Source organism: Armigeres subalbatus, chromosome 3 (genome assembly GCF_024139115.2).
Source record: "Armigeres subalbatus isolate Guangzhou_Male chromosome 3, GZ_Asu_2, whole genome shotgun sequence".
Classification (NCBI taxonomy): Eukaryota; Metazoa; Arthropoda; class Insecta; order Diptera; family Culicidae; genus Armigeres; species Armigeres subalbatus.
In genome coordinates this window covers 336,522,215-336,547,676 of record NC_085141.1, presented here as the reverse complement: position 1 = coordinate 336,547,676, position 25,462 = coordinate 336,522,215, and the positions used below count along the sequence as shown (strand labels likewise).

Here is a 25,462-nt window from a genome sequence, read left to right as displayed (position 1 = left end):
ATGCCATAATTGCAAGCGACCAGGTCACAAGGAATGCAGATGGAAGCAAGAGTCGAGAACGGAGAAGAAGCGAAATGCAAAAACGGCTGTTGGCAATCAGGGTGAAATGTACGCACTAATAATTTGCGGAGGACATGATTCGGAAGACTGGATTGTTGATTCCGGAGCCAGTTCTCATATGATATCAAGCCGTAAATTCTTTGAAGAAATAGTTCCTGCGACAGGAAATGTTGAGCTAGCTGATAGACGGAATCTTACAGTTGTGGGATCTGGCAGCTGAGTTATCAAGTGTAGCGATGAGAATGGTAACTTAAACACGATACACTTGAATGGACTAATCTACGTTCCAAAATTAGCCGCAAATTTGTTGTCGGTTCCTTTTCTCACTACAAGAAAAGCTGAACTGAAATTCGAGGAAACGAAGTGCTTGAAGGTTCCCCCAAACACACGCGACGCGACAGTCGCAACGCGATTCTATCGCTTGGCGACAGCGATTCTGTCGCCGTTAGTATGGAAGCGTAAATAGAACATTGCCTGCAGCGACCCAACGATAGAATCGCGGCGACCAGTTGTCGCCGTCGCAGCGATGTAATCCCTTAGGTCTGAGGGAGCCTTCAAGGTGATCAATGTGATCAATGACAAGACAATCGCAGAAGCTGTGAAATCGAGGGGTTTATATCGCATCAAGCAATGTAGTGATCACGCTTGTGCACGCAACAGTGAAGTTCATCGAGGAGACTGTCAACACACTTGGCACCGGCGTTTTGGGCATCGTGATGCGGAAGCTTTATCTGAGATTTTGCGGAAAAGCCTTGTCAACGGAATGGAGGTATCTGATTGTGGAATTCGTACAGGATGTGAATGTTGTCTGAAGGGAAAGCAATCTCGAACATCATTTCCCAAGACATCAGAGACAAAGACCACAGCTTCTATGGATCTTATTCACTCTGACGTATATGGACCGTTGGAAGATAAGTCGGTGAGTCGGAAACGCTACATCCTTACACTTGTAGATGATTACAGCCGAAACTGCACGATTTTCCTGTTGAAATGTAAGTCTGAAGTACCAAGCAAAATAATAGAATTTTCGGCATACGTGAAAACATAATTTGGACGATGTCCCAAGCGGTTCAGATCCGACCGAGGAGGGGAATACTCAAGCAAACGGCTGATGACATATTACCGAGAGAAAGGAATTCATGCTGAGTTCACAGCTGGGTATTCACCGCAGCAAAATGGAGTGGCGGAAAGACGGAACAGATATATTATAGAAATATGTCGTTGTATGTAAATTGATTCCAAACTTCCAACGCGGTACTGGGCAGAAGCAGCAAATACAGCGGTATATCTACAGAACCTTTTACCAACCAGATCGATCTCTGATGTTACTCCATACGAGGCCTGGTGCGATAAGAAACCTAACGTTAAGCATCTCAGAGTTTTTTTGTGTAAAGCTTTGGTTCACATCCCTAAAGAAAAACGACGGAAGTTGGATGAGAAATCGAGACAAATGACATTTGTATGGTATTCAAACAACCACAAAGCGTACCGGTTTGTCGATGTTTCCACAAATCAACTGGTCAGTCGAGATGCAAGATTCGTAGAACAGTGGCGTAGCCACGGGGGTGGTTTTGAACATAACCCCCCCCCCCCCAAAAAGACAAAATTTTCAGAACAAATTTTTTTCGAAAAAAAAAAGTAGAAGGTTGTATCCGAGACACGACCCCAATTGGACGTAGGATTACGTGAAGTGTAAAAGATTGAAATTCTGAATATGTTTCCTGGCGTTGATATTGCGGTATTTGCGGACAGCGCCCTTGTTATGTTGGCAGTGCCCATGCATTTAAAGGTATTGTTTAATCCTTCCGATACCCGCAGCCGCATGATTTTCATGGGCATATACAAAATATGCTCCGGTCTCGCGCCCCGTCGATCTCGCACCTCGCTAGTAGCCATCATGAACGCTGTCACATGGACTTCACGGTTGAAGCATCTCGGATGTCCAAGATAAATATTGTCTATCCGGAACAAAGTTAGAACGCTTTTTATACCGAAGTCGAATTTTTCTTCAAATTGCATATATTTGGGTCGCCAAATTGCAAAAATTTATGTGTGCGACAAATATATTCAATATAAAGAATTTTCTCGGTGTGGGAAAATCTCATTTGACTACTAATGCAACTCAATGATGCGGACGAGCTCGGTGGTCTAATGGCTACCGCTTCTGCCTTATAAACAGGAGGTCATGGGTTCAATTCCTACTTTGTATTTCTATTTTAGTTCTTTATGTGTTTCACGTTCTACCAAAACGATTCCTACTGTTATAAACCTTCCACACTAACAAATCCAAAACCTCCCGTGGCACTAAGAGAGGTCGTAGAGTTCTCTGCATCTTTCTTAAGTAGGTGTCCAAATAACCATATTTCCCCTTCCTCAGCATTTGCAAGGACGTGGCCAGGACAGATGTCGACTATTGGAGAGTGCATTACTTCCATCTAAGAGATACTGATTAGTCCCAAATCAATATTTATGATAACGGATGAAAGTGACGCTACTCTCATGCAATAATCTTGGCTTGTACCACCTACGAATTTGTGCGAACTGCTTAATGCTAATGCTAATGCTAATGCAACTCAATGATGTGAGTGCGGGAAGTAAATAATGATGACGTTGTTTACTTCCTGCACTTTTACTGCTATCTATTTCAACTTGTGTACAATGGTAGATTTGACAAGAATCGATTCTGATCCACAATGCGCCTTTCTAACCATTCATAGACTAACGCAAAATGAACTTCCCCTTTTGAGCGGGTCGCATAATGAACGCAAAATAAACTTTTGTTCGAGTGGACGACTCGCTCAAATGTCAAAATCCATCGGGTGAGTGAATTTGATGAACTTCTGCATAGGACCATAGCAAACAAAGGATAGTCCGTACCTTGCATAAAAATTTCACTTCTCTGCTAAATAGCCACTATTAAGAAAACATTTTCAGTGGCACCACTGGTATCACGGGACCGTAATCGATGCCATTTTTGCAATCAACTCTTTCTTCTCATAAAATTTTGGTCCTGAGAAGAACCGATTTTCTTTCCACAATGCACCACTAACAGTAACTAAACGATAGTCCGAAGATTGTTGCTTTTGGCGATGGCCTCTCGATGTTTCGCTTTCTGCTGAGACTGCTGCTACGGGCGTCATCGTTGTGCCCGCTCTCCGAAAAAAAAAATTGACCTGAGGATTGGAGTCAAGCCCGTAAGTTGCACGATTTTGATGTCTGTGCTTGCGATGCACATACGCGATTGGTTGGTTTACCGATTTTTCAGTGTCTAGTAAAATTCAATTTTTCAATAGTTTAGCACCTTGAATGCATTTTTTTCGATAGTTGAGCAAAATCTTTAAAATCGGTTGAAAGACGGCTGAGTTATTAGCCCATACTTCCTGACCACTTTTCGTGACGGTCTCAGATTTGAAACTGCAGAATGACCCCCCTATGTTCCGGAAAGACGTAATCCTACGGAAAAAACGGACCCCCCCCCCCCCCCCCAGACCAATTTTCTGGCTACGCCACTGTCGTAGAAGAAGAATATATCCAAGCTAGTGAAGGTATATCCCGATATTGGAGGAAACTGTCGAAGATGCGTTACAACCTTTACAGCCTATGAAACAATTGCCGATCGCGCTTCAACCTATTGCTGATAGAAATAACGATGAAAGCACTGATGAAGACGATGATTTTGATTCGTGTGATGAAGATACTACCTGTACCACAACACACAAGTCTGAGCAATGTAATGAGGGAGTTCCACCGGCACGATACAAGACTTCAAGCAATTTGGTGAAAAGCATCGAACCACAAACCTACGCAATGGATGAAGAGTTCATGTCACTAATGCAGAATTCAACATGGGATTACACAACGTTTCCTGAAGGCAAAAAGGCCATTGAATGTAGGTGGTTGTATAAGCGCAAGCTAGATGAACATGGTCGAATTTCTCGATACAAGGCAATATTAGTTGTTCAAGGGTTCAGGCAGAAGTTTGGCATCGACTATGACCAAGTTTTTGCTCCAATTGCAAAGCATACTACTTTTGGATGCTGCTCGTCGAAAATTGTTGGTAAAGCACGTAGATTCCAAGAATGCATATCTCAATGGTGTTCTATCTGAAGACGTATTCATGAAGCAACCTAAAGGATATGAAACAGGCAGTTTGTCATCTGAAGCAAGTTCATATGGCTTGAAACAGGCTGGACACGTTTGAAACAAAACCATTGATAATTTTTTCAAACGGCTCGGCTTTGTTTAATTAAATTCCGATGCCTGTTTGTACATTAAAATCAACGATGAAAATCAGCAAACATTCATACTACTATACGTCGATGACATGCTAATTGACATTTTGGAAGAATATGAAGCGATTCTCAAATCTCTTTCTGCAAAGTTCAAAGTTAACCCACTCGGTGTTGTACGCCACCATCTCGGAATTCAAGTCAATCAATGTTCAGGAGGAGGTTTTGTAATCAATCAGCAAAATTATATTCAGCGATTAGCAGAACGTTTTGGTCTTGACAAGGCGAAACTATCAGCCATACCTATGTAACAGGGCTACCTTCGAGCAAAGGAGGAGGAGAGTGGATTTTGCCCAATAATAATTCATATCTGAGTTTATTTGGCGGATTGCTCTACGTTGCAGTGAATACAAGGCCGGACATAGCCATCAGCTCTTCCTTACTGGGTCGCAAAGTTAGTTCCTCAAGGGCAGAGGATTGGACGGAAGCAAAACGAGTGATGCGATACATTGTAACAACGGCCAAACATGAATTACATTTAGGAATAGATAAGTCAAACATGACTGTTTTCATAGATGCTGACTGGGCAGGAGATCATCGCGATCGAAAATCGAACACAGGCTACATAGTATTCTTCGGAGGAGGAGCAATCAGTTGGGGTGCAAAGAAACAAATATGTGTTTCGATTTCTTCTTCTGAAGCAGAATTTATAGCAGTTGCCGAAGCAAGTCAGGAGCTTTTATGGATTCGTAAAATGATGCTAGATTTCAATGAAGTAGTTGAAATAATACTATATGAAGATAACCAATTGTACCAACATCTTAAAACCGAGAAGTTAGAGAAGAGTCTAAACATGTGGATACCAAATTCGAATTCGTCAAAAATCTGGTTAAGAAGAAGCTTATCAAAGTTATCTATTGCCCTACAGAAACTATGATTGCTGATATGCTGACCAAACCACGACAAAAAAGGATGTTGGCCACTCACCGAACGAACGCCGGAGTGAAATCTGGACTACTCGAGGAGAAGTGTTAACTGGACGAGCGATCCAAGATACCGGGTGTTTAGTAACGTTTGCCTAGAAACCAACATTGTTATTTTTTCCTAATAAATCATTTCATTCCTTACAACCAAACCTTCCACACGTATTTTATGTTTGCTCTGCAACACCTGAAATGGCAAATGGGCTAATGATCAGGCTGTCTTCCGTCTTATAAAACCGTGGCGGTCCTTGTAGCACGCCGTACAATCTTGCCACTCAGTTGCCAGCTGAGTGGGAGTAGGCTCAGATTCCTGACTAGCGCTGATCTGGCTCTGAAAACGAAAGTGTCAACCCTCGCATGGCCTCCCTGTAAAGACAAGAGACAACCATGGGATCGTGAAGGCGACTACACCAGCAGGATTCGACAGCAGCCGCAAGGGGACCAAATAGCAAAGAGTAAATCAGCAAAAATCACAAAAGTAACGCAGGATGGAGGAGTGGCGACTGTCGGCTAGGAGAATCCTTTCGCTAAACGCAGTGGCCTCGAGAGGTCTTCCCAAAGGTCGCCGGGGGAAGGCGAAGAAGAAGTCCTTGGAGGGTCTGATGAGGTGCCGGTCGAAGTGAAGATGGACGGCCCCACACTGACCAGAGTCATCAATTCGGTGATGACGAACCACGAGGAACGCGGTGGCCACACAATGGAGATGATCACGGACGTTTCGGACGTGATCATGTCGTTCCTGGACAACCCCGTTAACTACAGCAAGGATATCAAACTAGCTGTACAGGGGCTCTGCGCCTTAGTAGCGTAGACAAAGTCTGAGTGGAGAACCCTACTAGAGGCCAGTAAGAATGTGGAGCCGAAAACCGCAAACTTAGGGAAGAACGGAAGCTGACGGAACGCCAGGCGGAGAAGGTCAAGAGGAGGCTGAATCGAGGATTCGCCTCCTGGCCGAAGGAAAACGGTTGGCGGAGAGCCAGACCGATGAACTCTACAGGAGGATGGCCGTGACAGGGGCGACTCCGAAGCTCAGCAAGGTTACGCAGGAGGCGGAACCTGAAAGTAGCTACCGAGAAGTCAGCAACTCCTAAGTGGGAAAGACGGGAGAAGGTCCAGCGGAAGGCCGGCCCTCCCAAGACGGAGAAACTAGCGAGGACTACTGAAGCTCGCCAGGAGGAAAACCTGCCCTGGAGGGAGGTCGTGAACCCCAAAAAGGCGAGGAGGAGTCGACAGCTGGCCGCAAAAAGTGCGGAAGGTGGAGCGGTGCGCACCACTGCTGCTAAGAAGGGTAGAGCCCAGGAGAAGACGGTTGCGCCTTCCAATAGCAGTGGCAAGCGCAAAGACAGAGGCGAGGCGATTATCGTCAAGACTGATGGTAAAAGCTACGCTGAAGTCTTGAAGGCCATGAGAGTTAACGATAAACTCTCTGGCCTAGGAGGGGATGTCAACTGCATCCGAAGGAAGCGGAAAGGAGAGATAATTCTCGTCTTGAAGTGGGATGCTGCTCAGAAGAGTTCTGAGTACAAAAAGCTAACGGGTGAGGTCCTGGGTGTTGAACTGGAAGGAGATTCTCTACTCATCCCGTGGATTTTGCATAAATGTCTTTGCTTATGGAACCACCTCATCCATTTTTGGCCCTTCATACAGGAGTTTGATGAAATGCATTCAATAATATAAACAGGATCAAATCGTTTGTCAGATATGACCAGTGCTATCGGCAGGTGCCTTTGCTACAATAGATGGTAGTAACATCATCTATCACTATCACCGAACAGTTGACCAAATTCCGAAGGGCTTTAATCTTTTATGCTGGTGTAAGGGTAAGGCTAAAGATTGTGTAGATTTAAGACACATTTGCGCGATCCTATAACTTCATGTAGTTCGAGAAATAATTTCACCACGGGCGCCACACAACGGCTATACATACAATACATAATCTCGTCTATGTGGGAAGCCAGAATTCCTATTCCTATTCCTAACCTTCACCCCGATACTTTACGTCATGTATCGCCAGACTTTTGCGGTTACTCACAATATCGGTTTCTGTACTATTTCCTACAGTCAACCAGCGTTTTTATCACCTAAAACAAATTTGTAATTAAAATTTCAAGAGTTAGTGTTAGTTTCTCAATGTTCTTCGAATGGTGTTTTGTGGTACGTCTTACTTTATTACAGAGTCTACATTAATTATGTATGCCATGTATTTCAAATGTCACTAATTTGAAAAGGAGGAAAGCTTAAATAAAAGCTCTCCCCACTACCAGGCGCTTTTATGGCCCTGGTATCTATTTCGTCTGACAAGTAAAGAACTCACTCCAGATTCAAAATTCACAGAAATGAAGGATCCAAAAATATAAAAATTCTTTTAGCAGTGAACGAAGGAACCAATAGTTAAATTGAATAAGAATCCACTATGGACTCGTACATCTAGCTTAATGATAACCTGCTTAAGGTATTATTGTATCAAACAAATTAAATCATATATTCACCGCAACTTCAGCACAAGGTGCACTCCATTCTCGGCACCCAAATGAGTAAGTCCCTTTCGCAGCTGGAGAGGTATTTCAGTTTTCGGTCCACTAACGAATGAAAACTTATGCAGAATGTAATACATAAATGCCTTCACTTCCATTAGTGCAAAACGCGAACCAATGCAGTTTCTCGGCCCTATGCCGAATGGAAGATACGTTCCTGGATCGATTTCCTTCTTGTTTTCGTCGTTGAACCGCTCTGGGTCGAACTTTTCCGGATTCGGAAAATATTGAGGATCGTGATGCAGTCCGGCAGTAGGAAACCAAACACACGCTCCCTTATCGATTGTGAATTTTAAACCCTGGCCATCGTCGACGATGTAATCCTGTGTGCACAAACGATCCGCAGCTGGTGCCAAGGGCCATATTCTCAGAGATTCCGACACCACCATGTCCATGTATTTCATCTTCTGTAGCGCGTCGTAACTTAATGGCTTTCCCCCGAGTTCCTGTTCGGTCTGCAGAATCTCTTCGTAAAGCTTCTGTTGGACCTCTGGATTCCGAACCAACTCGTATGCCGTTAACATGGCACAGGAAGACACCGTTTCAAACCCACCCAGGAAAAATATCAAACACTGTGCGATCATTTCCGCTTCCGTCATATTCTTCGTTATTTCCACCTTGCCCACGTTGAACTCTTGAACAGTGGCGAACCCTTCCTGATCGTCCTTCTCCTCCTGGTGCTTCAAATTGCCCTTGCGAGCCTGCAGTAATAAATCTATCATGTCATGCCGAATTATTTTCTTACTCTCACGAGTTTCTATCGTCTTCTGTAATAAGCGTGTGAAGTAATCGGCTTGCTCTCCATCCAGCATATCTATTCCGAATCTGGCAGCAAACTTTGGAAAAATTCGCATCATCATCAGCCTTGCAATTACAATAGGCCTTGAGAAATTAATCATTTTCTTCCCATGGTACACGAATTCGTGCTCCTGTTCCTTGAAGCAATTCACCTTAATCCCAAAAGCACACGAAGCAATAACATTAATACTGATCCGGCTCATCATATCCTTCATTTCGACTTCCACCCTTCCCGTAGCCTTAGCCAGATCCAGATAGTGATTCACCATTCCGTCGCAGCATTCGCCCACCAGTGAGAACATCTGACGCATTTTACTCCCTGTGAAGGCGGGGCTTAGAATCGCTCGCATCTCCTTCCATCGCTGACCATTCTTCGCGACCAATGTTTTTATGAACAGCGCCTTCGGGTGCTCCGCATGGTCGTCGTCGTCGTGACCGAATATCGGACGATGATCCACGAAATGATTGAAATCTTTAATTCCGATCTGTTTGATCAATTCCGGATCGCGGATTACGAAGAACGGCGTGATCGTGTCGAACGTGCCGAAGACTCTGCGTTGAACGATTTTTAAAGTGAGATAACCGTCATGCCCGTCTTATTTAGTTTTACTTACTTCACTCCGGGGTATTTGTTGTAAATCTGTCGAATGAAATCCTGGAAGACAACTTTTCGCAGCATCAGAGGTCCCGTGGACCCGAGGATCGGTCTGACGGCCATTGACGGGATCGGTTTATCGTGGAAGTAGTCATTGTTGCGTGTTATCCAGCGGTACAGGTAAGCGAATATTGCCAACAGTACTCCCGCGCATATGAGATTGACTTCCATTCTGTTTGAAGAACGTTACGATACTGGAGTAAAGTAATGTGATAACAGACGCTCCCATATATGGAGCAATAAAGTGCGATTGAAATTGAAAACCAGTTAGCATTTGCTGAAAATATATCTTTTATCAGCCTCGTCACCTGTACAATGCCTAGACAATGCGCATTCGTATTTTGAGACGGAGCGCGTCTGGAAGTCACTGATAAGTATGTTAGGAGATACCACGCGGATACCTATCTACGTTAAAAAAATGCAAACTTCGTTATTCTGGCTGCGTTAATTATCTGGTGGAGGCAGTAATTGAAATTTATATTAGTCGGAATAATTCACAAATGACGGCGTACAAAAATATTAGTGCGTAAGAAATGAGTACTACGGCAATATTCAACTAAGCAAGAGTTAACCGGTTTTTCAATTCACGTGTACAAATTGGTAGGGTTTTAATTTGTTTTATTTTCTCTTTCACTAAGTATACGACTCAGCTTGACCGACGAACTGAGGCATTTTTTTTACAAGAAAGAATGCTTTATGCATTGACCTAGCAGACTTGTTATGATTGTTGCCAACTTAAAGCACGGAAGTGTGCCGGAGTGTGGGAATCCGCCAGCCGTGACTGGCCCTATTTACTAAACCACCTTGAGACCCAACCATAATTCCCGCGGGACTCCCTTCCAGTATTTCTTCTGGGAGATATACAGTAGGAAATGTACTCTTTCTGCAATAACAGGCTTTACGGTTCCTTTTTTTCGTTGTTATTCTTGATTTCTGAGTCCTTTGGCTTCATAGTTCATGCTCTTTTGGGCCTTTAGACCCCCTTGTTTTTGCCAGTTCTGGGCAGTGAATATAGCCCCCGAACTTGATCTTTCGTTTTTTTATTCATTCAACTCCCACCATTATATCATGCCTTTCAGCATCACTTTTACGCTGAGCCATTCAATTTCCAATTCGGTAGCGGACTGCACAGGTTTCATCTTCGTCGGTCATCTCCGCATTAGTATTTTTTCTTCTTCCAGCGACTCTTCGGTTATCGTAAGGACGACATCATTCGCGAGTCCAAATATCTTCACGTCGTTGTGCAACTTTAGCATCAGCACCCCGTTGTACATCACGTTCTATAGCGATGGGCCGAGTATGGAGCTTTGCGGAACGCCAGCCGAATTCGTTTCGTAAACCAGAATCCGGTTCTAGAAGTTGCTCTTAAGGATTCTACACAAAAAGTTAGGAACCCGCATTCCGTGCACCGCAAGGCGCCTACCATACATCAATTTACTGTTTCATTATTTCCTATTGAAAATTGGGTCTCAAAAGTTATGGCCAAAATACTGTTTTTAAAATGTACGAGAAAGGCATCTAGGTGGCTTAATTAGGGTTTTTTGGTCATGATTACGTTAATGGCCGCCAACTTGCCTGCGGATTAGTCTCTGATTTGACGTTTTTGGAGGTCAACTGCACCCACCGCTCTGAGCATTTTGACCAATGTGGCAAATAAGAAGGTGCTGATTATGTGAATTCAAGCCTTCTTATGTACCACATTGATCAAAATGCTCGAACTGAGGGTGCAGTTGACTTCCACAAACGTCAAATTAGAGATTAACCCGCAGGCATGCTGCCGGCCATTACCGCTCGCGGAAAACTGGATACGAAAAAAGGTAAAAACAATAAATTTGACGTTTATGCGAAATCCGGGTTAAGTTCACACCTCTGGGATTTGGTCTGAGGACGAATCCGAGCCTCTTGAAGGCAGTCTTCCGAGCCTCTTGAAAGGAGGCCTTTGAGCCTTTGAAGGATTCCAAGCCTCTTGAAAGGAGGCTTCCGAGCCTCTTGAAAGAAGACTTCCGAGCCTCTTGAAAGGAGGCTTCCGAGCCTCTTGAAAGGAGGCTTCCGAACCTTTTGAAAGGAGGCTTCCGAGCCTCTTGAAAGGAGGCTTCCGAGCCTCTTGAAAGGAGGCTTCTGAGCCTCTTGAAAGGAGGCTTCCGAGCCTCTTGAAAGGAGGCTTCTGAGCCTCTTGAAAGGAGGCTTCTGAGCCTCTTGAAAGGAGGCTTCCGAGCCTCTTGAAAGGAGGCTTCCGAGCCTCTTGAAAGGAGGCTTCCGAGCCTCTTGAAAGGAGGCTTCTGAGCCTCTTGAAAGGAGGCTGAGCCTCTTGAAAGGAGGCTCTGAGCCTCTTGAAAGGAGGCTTCTGAGCTCTTGAAAGGAGGCTCTGAGCCTCTTGAAAGGAGGCTTCCTGAGCCTCTTGAAAGGAGGCTTCTGAGCCTCTTGAAAGGAGGCTTGAGCCTCTTGAAAGGAGGCTTCCTGAGCCTCTTGAAAGGAGGCTTCTGAGCCTCTTGAAAGGAGGCTTCCGAGCCTCTTGAAAGGAGGCTTCTGAGCTCTTGAAAGGAGGCTCTGAGCCTCTTGAAAGGAGGCTTCTGAGCCTCTTGAAAGGAGGCTTCCTGAGCCTCTTGAAAGGAGGCTTGAGCCTCTTGAAAGGAGGCTTCCGGGCCTCTTGAAAGGAGGCTTGAGCCTCTTGAAAGGAGGCCTGAGCCTCTTGAAAGGAGGCTTGAGCCTCTTGAAAGGAGGCTTCTGAGCCTCTGAAAGGAGGCTCTGAGCCTCTTGAAAGGAGGCTCTGAGCCTCTTGAAAGGAGGCCTGAGCCTCTTGAAAGGAGGCTTCTGAGCCTCTTGAAAGGAGGCTCTGAGCCTCTTGAAAGGAGGCTTCTGAGCCTCTTGAAAGGAGGCTTCTGAGCCTCTTGAAAGGAGGCTTCTGAGCCTCTTGAAAGGAGGCTTCCTGAGCCTCTTGAAAGGAGGCTTCTGAGCCTCTTGAAAGGAGGCTTCTGAGCCTCTTGAAAGGAGGCTTCCTGAGCCTCTTGAAAGGAGGCTTCTGAGCCTCTTGAAAGGAGGCTTCTGGAGCTCTTGAAAGGAGGCCTGAGCCTCTTGAAAGGAGGCTTCTGAGCCTCTTGAAAGGAGGCTTCTGAGCCTCTTGAAAGGAGGCTTCTGAGCCTCTTGAAAGGAGGCTTCTGAGCCTCTTGAAAGGAGGCTTCCTGAGCCTCTTGAAAGGAGGCTTGAGCCTCTTGAAAGGAGGCTTCTGAGCCTCTTGAAAGGAGGCTTCTGAGCCTCTTGAAAGGAGGCCTGAGCCTCTTGAAAGGAGGCCTGAGCCTCTTGAAAGGAGGCCTGAGCCTCTTGAAAGGAGGCTTCTGAGCCTCTTGAAAGGAGGCTTCCTGAGCCTCTTGAAAGGAGGCTTCTGAGCCTCTTGAAAGGAGGCTTGAGCTCTTGAAAGGAGGCTTCTGAGCCTCTTGAAAGGAGGCTTCTGAGCCTCTTGAAAGGAGGCCTGAGCCTTCTGAAAGGAGGCTTCTGAGCCTCTTGAAAGGAGGCTTCCTGAGCCTCTTGAAAGGAGGCTTCTGAGCCTCTTGAAAGGAGGCTTCCTGAGCCTCTTGAAAGGAGGCTTGAGCCTCTTGAAAGGAGGCTTCTGAGCCTCTTGAAAGGAGGCTTGAGCCTCTTGAAAGGAGGCTTCCTGAGCCTCTTGAAAGGAGGCTTCCAGGCCTCTTGAAAGGAGGCTTGAGCCTCTTGAAAGGAGGCTTGAGGCCTCTTGAAAGGAGGCTTCTGAGCCTCTTGAAAGGAGGCTTCTGAGCCTCTTGAAAGGAGGCTTCCGAGCCTCTTGAAAGGAGGCTGAGCCTCTTGAAAGGAGGCTTCCTGAGCCTCTTGAAAGGAGGCTTCTGAGCCTCTTGAAAGGAGGCTCTGAGCCTCTTGAAAGGAGGCTCTGGAGCCTCTTGAAAGGAGGCTTCCTGAGCCTCTTGAAAGGAGGCTTGAGCCTCTTGAAAGGAGGCTTCTGAGCCTCTTGAAAGGAGGCTTCTGAGCCTCTTGAAAGGAGGCTTCTGAGCCTCTTGAAAGGAGGCTTCCTGGAGCCTCTTGAAAGGAGGCTTCCAGGCCTCTTGAAAGGAGGCTCTGAGCCTCTTGAAAGGAGGCTTCTGAGCCTCTTGAAAGGAGGCTTCTGAGCCTCTTGAAAGGAGGCTTCTGAGCCTCTTGAAAGGAGGCTTCTGAGCCTCTTGAAAGGAGGCTTCTGAGCTCTTGAAAGGAGGCTTCCAGCCTCTTGAAAGGAGGCTTCTGAGCCTCTTGAAAGGAGGCTTCCGAGCCTCTTGAAAGGAGGCTCTGAGCCTCTTGAAAGGAGGCCTGAGCCTCTTGAAAGGAGGCTTCTGAGCCTCTTGAAAGGAGGCCTGAGCCTCTTGAAAGGAGGCTTCCTGAGCCTCTTGAAAGGAGGCTTCTGAGCCTCTGAAAGGAGGCTCTGAGCCTCTTGAAAGGAGGCTTCTGAGCCTCTTGAAAGGAGGCTTCCTGAGCCTCTTGAAAGGAGGCTCTGAGCCTCTTGAAAGGAGGCTTCTGAGCCTCTTGAAAGGAGGCTTCCTGAGCCTCTTGAAAGGAGGCTTCCGAGCCTCTTGAAAGGAGGCTTCCGAGCCTCTTGAAAGGAGGCCTGAGCCTCTTGAAAGGAGGCTCTGAGCCTCTTGAAAGGAGGCTTCCGAGCCTCTTGAAAGGAGGCTTGAGCCTCTTGAAAGGAGGCTTCTGAGCCTCTTGAAAGGAGGCTTCTGAGCCTCTTGAAAGGAGGCCTGAGCCTCTTGAAAGGAGGCTTCCGAGCCTCTTGAAAGGAGGCTTCCTGAGCCTCTTGAAAGGAGGCTTCCTGAGCCTCTTGAAAGGAGGCTTGAGCCTCTTGAAAGGAGGCTTCTGAGCCTCTTGAAAGGAGGCTTCTGAGCCTCTTGAAAGGAGGCTTCTGAGCCTCTTGAAAGGAGGCTCTGAGCCTCTTGAAAGGAGGCTTGAGCCTCTTGAAAGGAGGCTTCTGAGCCTCTTGAAAGGAGGCTTCTGAGCCTCTTGAAAGGAGGCTTCTGAGCCTCTTGAAAGGAGGCTTCTGAGCCTCTTGAAAGGAGGCTTCCGAGCCTCTTGAAAGGAGGCTCTGAGCCTCTTGAAAGGAGGCTCTGAGCCTCTTGAAAGGAGGCTTCTGAGCCTCTTGAAAGGAGGCTTCTGAGCCTCTTGAAAGGAGGCTTCTGAGCCTCTTGAAAGGAGGCTTCCTGAGCCTCTTGAAAGGAGGCTTCTGAGCCTCTTGAAAGGAGGCTTGAGCCTCTTGAAAGGAGGCTTCTGAGCCTCTTGAAAGGAGGCTTCCTGAGCCTCTTGAAAGGAGGCTTCCGAGCCTCTTGAAAGGAGGCTTCTGAGCCTCTTGAAAGGAGGCTTCCGAGCCTCTTGAAAGGAGGCTTCCGAGCCTCTTGAAAGGAGGCTCTCGAGCCTCTTGAAAAAAGGCTTCCGAGCCACTTGAAAAGAGGCTTCTGAGCATCTTGAAAGGAGGCTTGAGCCTCTTGAAAGGAGGCTTCTGAGCCTCTTGAAAGGAGGCTTCCAGCCTCTTGAAAGGAGGCTTCCGACCCTCTTGAAAGGAGGCTTCCGAGCCTCTTGAAAGGAGGCTTCTGAGCCTCTTGAAAGGAGGCTTCCGAGCCTCTTGAAAGGAGCTTCCTGAGCCTCTTGAAAGGAGCTTCCTGAGCCTCTTGAAAGGAGCTTCCGAGCCTCTTGAAAGGAGCCTTGAGCCTCTTGAAAGGAGCCTTCTGAGCCTCTTGAAAGGAGCCTTCTGAGCCTCTTGAAAGGAGCCTCTGAGCCTCTTGAAAGGGCCTTCCAGGCCTCTTGAAAGGAGCATCCCGAGCCTCTGGAAAGGGCCTTCCGAGCCTCTTGAAAGGAGCCTTGAGCCTCTTGAAGGAGCCTTCCAGGCCTCTTGAAAGGAGCCTTCCTGAGCCTCTTGAAAGGAGCCTTCTGAGCCTCTTGAAAGGAGGCCTGAGCCTCTTGAAAGGAGGCTTCTGAGCCTCTTGAAAGGAGGCTCTGAGCCTCTTGAAAGGAGGCTTCCTGAGCCTCTTGAAAGGAGGCTTGAGCCTCTTGAAAGGAGGCTTCCGAGCCTCTTGAAAGGAGGCTTCTGAGCCTCTTGAAAGGAGGCTTCTGAGCTCTTGAAAGGAGGCCTGAGCCTCTTGAAAGGAGGCTTCTGAGCCTCTTGAAAGGAGGCTTCTGAGCCTCTTGAAAGGAGGCTTCTGAGCCTCTTGAAAGGAGGCTTCCGGGCCTCTTGAAAGGAGGCTTCTGAGCCTCTTGAAAGGAGGCTTCTGAGCCTCTTGAAAGGAGGCTTCCAGGCTCTTGAAAGGAGGCTTCTGAGCCTCTTGAAAGGAGGCTTCCTGAGCCTCTTGAAAGGAGGCTTCTGAGCTCTTGAAAGGAGGCTTCCGAGCCTCTTGAAAGGAGGCCTTCCGAGCTCTTGAAAGGAGGCTTCTGAGCCTCTTGAAAGGAGGCTTGAGCCTCTTGAAAGGAGGCTTCTGAGCCTCTTGAAAGGAGGCTGAGCCTCTTGAAAGGAGGCTTCCGAGCCTCTTGAAAGGAGGCTGAGCCTCTTGAAAGGAGGCTTCCGAGCCTCTTGAAAGGAGGCTTGAGCCTCTTGAAAGGAGGCCTGAGCCTCTTGAAAGGAGGCTTCTGAGCCTCTTGAAAGGAGCCTGAGCCTCTTGAAAGGAGCCTTCTGAGCCTCTTGAAAGGAGCCTTCAGCCTCTTGAAAGGAGCCTTGAGCCTCTTGAAAGGAGCCTTCCTGAGCCTCTTGAAAGGAGCCTTCTGAGCCTCTTGAAAGGAGCCTTCCGAGCCTCTTGAAAGGAGGCTTCCGAGCCTCTTGAAAGGAGGCTTCCGAGCCTCTTGAAAGGAGGCTTCCGAGCCTCTTGAAGGAGGCTTCCGAGCCTCTTGAAGGAGGCTTCCAAGCCTCTTGAAAGGAGCCTTCCGAGCCTCTTGAAAGGAGCCTGCCGAGCCTCTTGGAAGGAGCCTGCCGAGCCTCTTGAAAAGAAGCTTCCGAGCCTCTTGAAAGGAGGCTTCCGAGCCTCTTGAAAGGAGGCTTCCGAGCCTCTTGAAAGGAGGCTTCCGAGCCTCTTGAAAGGAGGCTTCCAAGCCTCTTCAAAGAAGACTTCCGAGCCTCTTGAAAGGAGGCTTCTAAGCCTTTTGGAAAAGGCTTCAGAGCTTCTTGAAAAGAGGCTTTTGAGCCTCTTGAAAGGAAGCTTCTGAGCCTCTTGAAAGAAGGCATCTGAGCCTCTTGAAAGGAGGCTTCCGAGCCTCTTGAAAGGAGGCTTCCGAGCCTCTTGAAAGGAGGCTTCCGAGCCTCTTGAAAGGAGGCTTCCGAGCCTCTTGAAAGGAGGCTTCCGAGCCTTTTGAAAGGAGGCCTCCATCCCTCTTGAAAGATGGCTTCTGAGCCTCTTAAAACGAGGCTTCCGAGCCTCTAGAAAGGAGGCTTCCGAGCCTCTAGAAAGGAGGCTTCCGAGCCTCTTGAAAGGAGGCTTCCGAGCCTCTTGAAAGGAGGCTTCTGAGCCTCTTGAAAGGAGGCTTCTGAGCCTCTTGAAAGGAAGCTTCCGAGCCTCTTGAAAGGAGGCTTCCGAGCCTCTTGAAAGGAGGCTTCCGAGCCTCTTGAAAGGAGGCTTCCGAGCCTCTTGAAAGGAGGCTCCCGAGCCTCTTGAAAGGAAGCTACCGAGCCTTGTGAAAAAAACGCTCCCGAGTGTCTTGAATAAAGGTTTTCGAGCTTTTAGAAACTAGGCTTCCAAGCCTCTTAAAAAGAGGTCTTCCAAGCCCCTTGAAAGATGTTTTCCGAAGAATTCTTGAAACGAGGTATCCGAGCATCTTGAACGGAAGCTTTCAAGCGTCTTGAAAGCAGGCTTTTGAACCAGGAGCTTTCCGAGCCTATTTGCAGGAGGCGTCCTAACTTCTTTAAATGAGGCTTTCGAGTCGGAAGGAGACTTTTGAAAGGAGACTTCCAAATTTCTTGCAACGAAGCTACTGAGCTTTTCAGAAAAAGGCCGTCATGTCTCTCAACTGGAGGCTTCTGAACCTTTAGATTCTTGATTTTAGCTCGGAAGCATATTATTCAATATTTTGTCTGGATCAGGTAGATTTCATTGAAGCTTTTTTTAAAATTTGTTCATTCGACGTTTAGCCCTTATGATCTGTTGTCCCACAGCCCTATCATACATTGCTCTGCTAGGGGTGGACAAGATTTAAAAGTCTTTGATTTTCTGATCGCCATGCATATTATGTACAATAGAAAGGTTTGAAATTAGAAATTTTAAAACTTTATCAATAAGTTTTTGTTGAAATTGTAATTCATCCGCCATTACGCATTTCTGTTCGAGGTACGCCCTGAAGACAGCAAAGGTACCCCCAGGGGTACATGTACCCCATATTGAGAACCGCCAACCCCGGCGGTAAGAGATAACAGCGCATCCAGTTTGCCGAATGCTCCTCATCGAAAGATTCAGTCATCAATGTTAACAAAGTCAAAACTTTGGATGTGAGCATAGTGATCCCTTACAGCTTTACAGATGCCGCGGCATGCCGCGGACTATGAACTAAAAAGTTGTCAAAATTCAATTCCGTTATCGGGGGTGACAATGGGTCTGGGAGTGAGAATAGGTCATTGCTCTCACCGACAGTGTGGAGGTCTGATAGCAAAACCGTTCAAAAAGGTCTCAATATTTCTCGGGTACTTATTCAAAAGGACGTATGTGATTTCGTAAACAAAGATTCAAATGTCGATTTGTCCAATCTGATAGCACTCCCACACAAATCAATACCACCAACAGGTAGCAGAAGGCATCCCGTACCAGTCTGTGGTGATGGTTTGCGTGGGAGTTCTATCAGATTGGACAAATCGATGTTTGTATCTTTGTTTACAAAATCACATACGTCCTTTTGAATAAGTACCCGAGATTTAGACTTCTTGCTCTCAGATACATTGAATCTATTTCACGAGCATTCTTAGGGCCGATTTCTTCACCTTCGCTTAACTCTTAAGCGGTGCTTACCCATACGTTTAAGCATGGTTTAAGGCCTAAGCGGAGGTGAAGAAATTGACCCTTAGTAGTTGAAACAGTGACCCATTCGCACCACCATTTGAGCCATTGTTGCGCCGGCTATTGACAATAACAACGCTTGTGATACACAACATGGACATGCACAGACAAAATAAAGAACCTTAAAAAAAGTTTAAAGAACTTAACGTTGAGTAGAAAGTTCAAATTTTTAACTCAAAATTAAGTAGTTTTCTCACTCCCTCTCATGAATGTTATTATGTATAAACAAAAAGAGCTGCATCGACCCAACGTGTGCCTTTCCGTGGAAAATGCTTTGTTCCATGGCGCCAGAATCGCAAGTAGTAAAATTATAGGTACATGATTCAATTCCATCTTTCATCTCTCGGTACATTGTGCCAAAAGAGCAAGGTTTCATGGTCACCCATCAACATTTCAAACAAGTCTCGCAGCTTGAACTACTTGCAGTCATCTGTAAAATTTTAATTAATTCCTCAGAACGAAATTTCCCACACAAAGCAGCTTTGAAGCTACTTCATGAGTTATTCTGCAGTGCTCCAAGTAAGTATGAACATTGGCAACAATACAAGTATGGAACAATAAACTTTTTGCTGCTAGAAAGGCAACCTTTCGTATATGGAGCTCCACTATGGGATATTTGCTGTAATGAACCAAGCTTCCACAGCTCCATTAGGCATTTCTATAACACCATCGTGGTTTTCGTTTGTCATGATTTAACTCTTGAACAGATTGAGCGATATTTGCTTTAAATGAAAACGAATGTTACACATATATCATTGAAAATTTCCGATTTAACTTGCAAAGCGAAATATTACAGCGTAGGGCCACGTAAGGGGTGGGTAAATTCCATTACTTCATTAGACACCCCTTACTTTGAACATATTTGCGATAAAAATGCATCTATGAGCAGGTGTGTGAAGCACGCTGACACACATCACCAGCTGAAATTGCATTCTGCGATAGAGAACGGGAGCTTATTTATTTTATTATTTATTTCAACTAGTGAGAGCGGAGAGGAACACGTGCGAATTCGCGCGCTTCCTTGTCATGGTATGTGTGACACCATCCGGCCGAATGCGTAAACAAACAAAACAAACGATCGACTGTATTAGTGAGGGGTACCGTCGGAGAATATTCTCACGCGTCATCTCAACACCGGAGAACTATACTGGCGAAAAGTTTTGTTCTCGTAAATTGAGGTGGAGCCGTCTGACTGACTGGACACCGAAGACGAGCAATTTTATTACCAATCTTGCAATCGTTCGAATCGGTAGTGTTCCCTTGTGCGGTCCGCGAAATTGGTGCTTGGTGTTTCCAAACTGCAAAAGTGAATCCAAAGTGCTGTAAATTAGTGCTAAGCCTGGTCTCAACAACGAGTGAAAGTGAAATTTGTGTTTTAGTTGCAGTGTCCAGGAAGTAGAAGAAGCTTCCCAGTGACCTGATTAAAAAAGTCAGGTAGATCCAAGTGCAGAAATCTCCTGGATCGAAGTAAAGCTAGCTCGAAAGTGCATTTGTGCTAAATAGTGTGGAAGAAACAGAAGTGTTGTTATCTGTCAAGTGATTAGAAGCAGAACACGACAATGGAGGACGACAACAAAAAGCCCTACAAGGTAGGTCAATAGTTCCAATATCTTTTGCATCCTAGCTCTGGTGACCTGCTTTCGCGATAGAGGAAGCATATCCCTAGGACGGTGGAATTAGTTGAAAACTGCTTCGGTAGCTTCCTTCAGAGTTTCAGAGTATGGTGTTTGATACGCGATTGGCGAGAGTTGAAATTTTGAGAGGAATATGGGAATGCACGATACAACACTTTGTCGTAAACTCTCGCAAAGGCTTCCTAGGAAGAGAAACAAGTCTCGATGCTCATTTATGTATTAAGCTATCAACTCTGTTGATTGTTTGGAAAATTGGATCAGAGGGAATATCGCGATAAATAAGGAGTGGGGTTTCGCTATTTTAATGACATGCAGGGTCTTGCTGGAAAAGTCTCAAGCATGGTCGACTCCGGGTGAACGAGGACTTAATTGATTCTGGAGAGGTTCGTTTGTTTGCGTTTTGATGGTGGTGTTTGCTATCGTTGAAAGGTTTAGCAAACCGGGCAAGAACTCGATTGACATGTTAACAATGCTTATCGTAATTTCAAGATCTGAACATCTAAAGTTTAGGAGAAACATTTGACCATTTAAAAATGAGGCGGATCTTGAATAGGTATGTAGATCTGAACATGTAATAGTAAGCTATGATTCTAGGATGCTTCTAAGCAACACAGAATAAATAGAAAAGTCATTCTTGCTCTAACCGTACTGATGAACAGATGTTTCATTTCAATGCAGAACCATAATTGACCAAGATTCAAACGTTACAATCTGGCGACGAGGATGGGATGAAAAGGTATTTTTTTTTAAATATACCTATATTGTAATGTGTGCATAATCAAATGTATTTTAAATTAAGATGGATTTTCTACCATTATGGTAACATTTGAGTCCTGGATCGAGATTATGGACTTTTTACTTTAAATGTAGGGTTAAGGCAGGCATTTTCGTCTTTTCGTCATAGTCTCGAAAACCAATAAAATAGCCACTACGACGATAGACGGAAATTCCTGCCGTGTCCCTGGCGAACGTATTATTTTTTGGAGTATCTACCTGGTGGTAGAAGAAAAATCTGTTAGAGTTATGGCTATGGTAATAGTAATGATGATAAGTCGAATTCGTATTAATGTATTGATCTATTAATTTATAACACAACTTGCAGGTGCAAATCGAAATGCGAGCTATTCCATCATTTTGCTGTGAACAAATAAGGCGTTTACAACTAGCTAGAGAGTGGAAGTCATGGAAAGGTGGTTTCGAATGCTATTTTGAAGCTCACGTTGTTCAGGAACAGAAGAGCTAAAATGCTGTATATTGGAGGTGGATAAATTGTATGATTTTTTCAAACCAGTACGACAAGACACGCTAAAGAGGCACCGCCCACATGAAATGCGACAAAAAAGGACGAGCGGTTGCGGATTTTAAAGGAGGATCAAACACTGTCACAGATATAGGCTTTGGGAGCTATGATAAAAAGCGTGGAGGACAAGTGCAGGGATTCTCTAATACCGAACCGCTGGGAGAGAATGTCCATCGTATTGCAAAACACATTGCCAGTGGATTCAAATGACAGGAACAATCCCGTTTTGCCCGAAAACAATTGTAATCAGCGGAGTGGAATGAAATGTTTGAGATGTGGAAGAGATGTTCATTTTTCAAATTCTCCGTATTGCCCTGCGCGAAATTAAGAATGTATAAATGCTCGGATGCGAGGTCATTTTGAGACAGTACAGTCACACATCTCGATATTGAAGGGACCATCGAGATAGGGTGAGATCGAGGAATGGAAGGAAAATTGAAATGAGTACTAGATCCGAAAAAGCTCATTGCTATGGAAAACATCAAAACAAATGTCGTTTCCTGGTGTTTATGTGTTTGTTATTGTCCAAAGATGGTCTAGTAGCCTAAAAATTTGAACATATCGACATAGGGAGAGTGAATCCTGAACAAAATATGATCAGAACACATCGAGATAGAGAGGTATCGAGATAGGGGGTTATCGAGATGTAGAAGGCCCAAATGTATGTAGATTGAAGGGACTGAGGAAACCATCGACATAGAGAGAGATATCGAGATATAGAACATCGAGATGTAGAAAGTCGACTGATCGAAAGGACAAGAAATGTGCTCCATCTTATCAAAAGGATCTCAAGTTCAAGACATTGATGAAAGTACGGCTTGTTCGATTTTCTGAAACCAAATCTGAATCGCAGATTGAAACACATGATTCAGATAAAACGTATTACGCTTTTTACTCCAGAAAGTCAAATATTATCACGTGTTGCGTTGGTGGTGTGAACCAGGGTATGCTGGAGGATTCAGGAGCTGATTGCAATTTAATTTGAGCAATTTGGGCGTAACTTATTTTGTAAACAAACAGTGGAAGGCGAATTCCTGCCAAAGCAGGTATTTCCTGGGAAAACCACGACTTGTATTCTACAGAATAAGCTTTCCTCTATCAGGTAAGGGAACAGTGAAGTGGTGGAGCAAGAGACGTAACAATAAACGTAACAAGCCTTAGTCTGTTCATATTCAAACGATTGCCGTTTGAGTTGGTAACTGCTCCAGAAGCAAGAAATAAGTAGAAGAACATCATATTCGTTTAAACAAGGTAGTTTAATTTACTCTTATATTATTATTTTAAATAAATTTGTTTTAACATAAATTAAATAAACCTTTTGGGTATTATTCAGGTCCTCAATAGTTTAAATCAACGTAACGTGAAATTGAACTGGGATAAATGCCTGTTCAAAGTTTAAGAGTTAGACTTCCTTGAACACATCACAACGGCTGATAGTATCCAGTCGTTTAAAGTTAAGACAGTTGCTATTCTGGGGTCTCGATATTTAAATGAATAAATTGATTTGGAATCAATCATCAATTGATGAACTGCTACAAAAATTAACACAGAAAAGCGTACCTTTTGGGGGGGAGGGGTCCCGTAGCGTAGTTGGCTACACGTTCGCCATACAAGCGAATGGTCATGGGTTCGATTCCCAGCCCCTTCACCAAACCCTCGTCAGTCGCCGGATCCGCAGCCCATACGGTGACGTTCTGGGGTGCACGCCTTACCGTCACGGCTGCCTGATGACGACTGACAACTTGTTCTTCTCGGAGGCATTCCTCCAACGTTACCCGGATAAATGGCAACGATCACTGGATAGACGACATGGACAAACGGACATAATGGACTCACGATGAGATGGACAAGCAACGACAACAATAATGATAATGGAAAATCTAAAAATAGATTCTGTGTGGATTCTGGCAGCAGAATGCCACAGTAGATCTCGGCACAGTAGCGGTTAAGTAACACAGAGTGCCTACCAGGAAGACAGAATGAAAAAAAAAGTACCTTTTGAATGGACTCCATGAAATACGGAATCATTTGAAGAAATTAAGAAAGCTATGAGTGAAGCAGGACAATTGGCATATTATGATGTGAGTCACCGATCCAGTGTTGAGAAATGAACAGTAAAACACTGTGATTATGCGAATGTTTACATTTTATCTGGTCACATTTCACGCACCGCAAAAACCGAAACAGTCTTCAAAAAAAAATGTACGCCTCATTGTGACATTTTTTGCCGATGAGGCAAACTGTTTTTTTGCTGCTGCGGGAGAGTCGAGTTCGGGGAAAAAAAATGGCAGAACGAATGATAAAAAGAAATGTCAACCGTTCCCGTCCCTGCTGACCAAACAGCTGCTACAACAACAGACGTCAGTCCAGTTGGTTTAGGAGCTATAATTACTCAGTGGTGGCCAAATCAAGATCTCGAAAAATTTGCGAAGGATTGCAGAGGATGTCGTTTGATGTCTGCCCGGAATGAATAATGGTAAAAAAAGAAATGCTGTCAGGGCCATGGGAAGACGTCGCGATACATTTTTTTGGTCCGTTACCAGATGGTCAGTATTTTTATTAGCGCTAGTTGACTACTGTAGCCGATATATTGAAGTTAGGGAAATGTCGACTATATTTGCCACAGTTGTAATTGCAGAACTCAAGCTCTATCTGGTAAAATGGCGAATGTCGCAAGAGAGAATTCTCTTCGTCGACTTCCCCTCTTTTAAATAAAAGTGACAAGCAGCGGATTTCTTTGCAGTTTATCACCTCAGAATGCAAGTTAGCATTGTTTTCCATCGTGCTGCGGTTATAAACCACAAAGAAATCCGCTGCATGTCACTTTTATTAAAAAGAGGGGAAGTCAATGAAGAGAATCCTCTCTTGCGACATTCGCCCTTATTCCAGATAGAGCTTGAACTTAGCTTTGGTCGTTACAGATTCCAAGGTAACAATTAGAGCAGACAATGGATCACAGGTGCAAAAAAAGTGCAATGAATTAAAAAGTTTCTGTATCGAGAATGGTGTCAACAAAACATAAAAACATTCGTGAGGACTGTGTATCCCTAAATGGCCGTCACGAAATTCTGTGACAGTGACTCTCCGTTGATGCGTGTGCACGCCACAGAGATCTGACTAGAAGAAGCAGAGCCATGGCTTGTTGCTCGCCGATTAACACGCTAAGATGTGAATCTATAAACACACGCTGAAGGTTTTTTAATAAAAACCCAACATTTCCCTTCTTCTCTCATTAAAAAACGCAAAAAAAAATCTTCTGATATAGGATGCAATGCTTGTTTATCTCCTAGGTTATTTAAATGAGCTAAACTGCCGTGAATCGCATATTTGTCTCATCTTTGCTGGGTTTCTTATTCATATGGGAAAAATATGCGGTTCACGGCAGTAAAGATGAACATCTATTGCATCTGAGAAACCGGTTAACTTAATTGAAAAGCAAAATAAACAACATGATGGTTTTAATACCAAAACAATGATATAGACTATGAGTTCCCAAAATGTGGGTCGCGAAAGATTAAACGTGATTCATACTTCCGTTCCTATTGCGTGCCACAAATCTATACAAGCTTTTAGAATAGGATGTAAGTAATGAATGGATTTATGGAATGGAATTAGAGAACAACAAACTTTCGAAGTCTTCTTTTGTTATCCGAGATTTGGGTAAATACAATTCAAATACAATCCAAATCTATTCAAAATCCAATTCAAATTCAATTCACATTCAATCCAAATCCAATTCAAATCCGTACATTCAATCCAACATTTAGTCTCGCGTATAGTATACCATCCATCTGAACTTCAGCATATTGATGTTGATGACCTTCCGAGCAAACGCCTTGCAAATGACGGTTATCTTAAATTTCGCAAAATCTGAGATATAATACCCAAATGAGAGAAGCGTAAACTAGTACTGCTACCCAATAACGCCAACCTAACTTATGCATAATAAATTCGAACATCTGAATAGCTTTGTGAAATCCGGCAACTTTATTAATTTTGCAAACTCCAAAATATCTGTTCCTACAGGTGATCCCGCTATGGGTACTAAGTCAGTGCATTTCAAGATAAATTTCCAGATAATATATTTGGCTTTCCGAACAGTTTTGTAGCATAGAATATTTCTCCATTTCTCTCAGATTGCATTACACAGAATTTTGTTTTTACCCGATTTTTTAGATCGTATTTTTGATCGTGTTACTTCAACTTACCACCAAAATCTTCGCAACACGCTTCAAAAAATCCAGAATAAATAAAAGAA

General features: G+C 44.7%; 2 protein-coding genes across 2 annotated transcripts in view; one reads left to right on the top strand and one right to left on the bottom strand.

Annotated features, from left to right (window-relative positions):
* Window positions 1-7,757: 7,757 nt before the first annotated feature.
* LOC134221337 (probable cytochrome P450 9f2) lies at window positions 7,758-9,430 on the bottom strand. The gene is made up of 2 exons (XM_062700535.1): window positions 9,219-9,430; window positions 7,758-9,156 (listed from the first exon to the last, which is right to left on the bottom strand). The coding sequence occupies exons 1-2, from the start codon at window positions 9,428-9,430 to the stop codon at window positions 7,758-7,760; spliced, it is 1,611 nt and encodes a 536-aa protein (XP_062556519.1).
* A 10,014-nt stretch (window positions 9,431-19,444) lies between these two features.
* Window positions 19,445-25,462, top strand: part of LOC134221336 (uncharacterized) — a 125,901-nt gene continuing 119,883 nt past the window's right edge. The window contains exon 1 of the mRNA XM_062700534.1: window positions 19,445-19,859. Coding sequence (XP_062556518.1) covers window positions 19,830-19,859 — 30 coding nt within the window. The 5' untranslated portion in view covers window positions 19,445-19,829. The remainder of the gene's footprint in view (window positions 19,860-25,462) is intronic.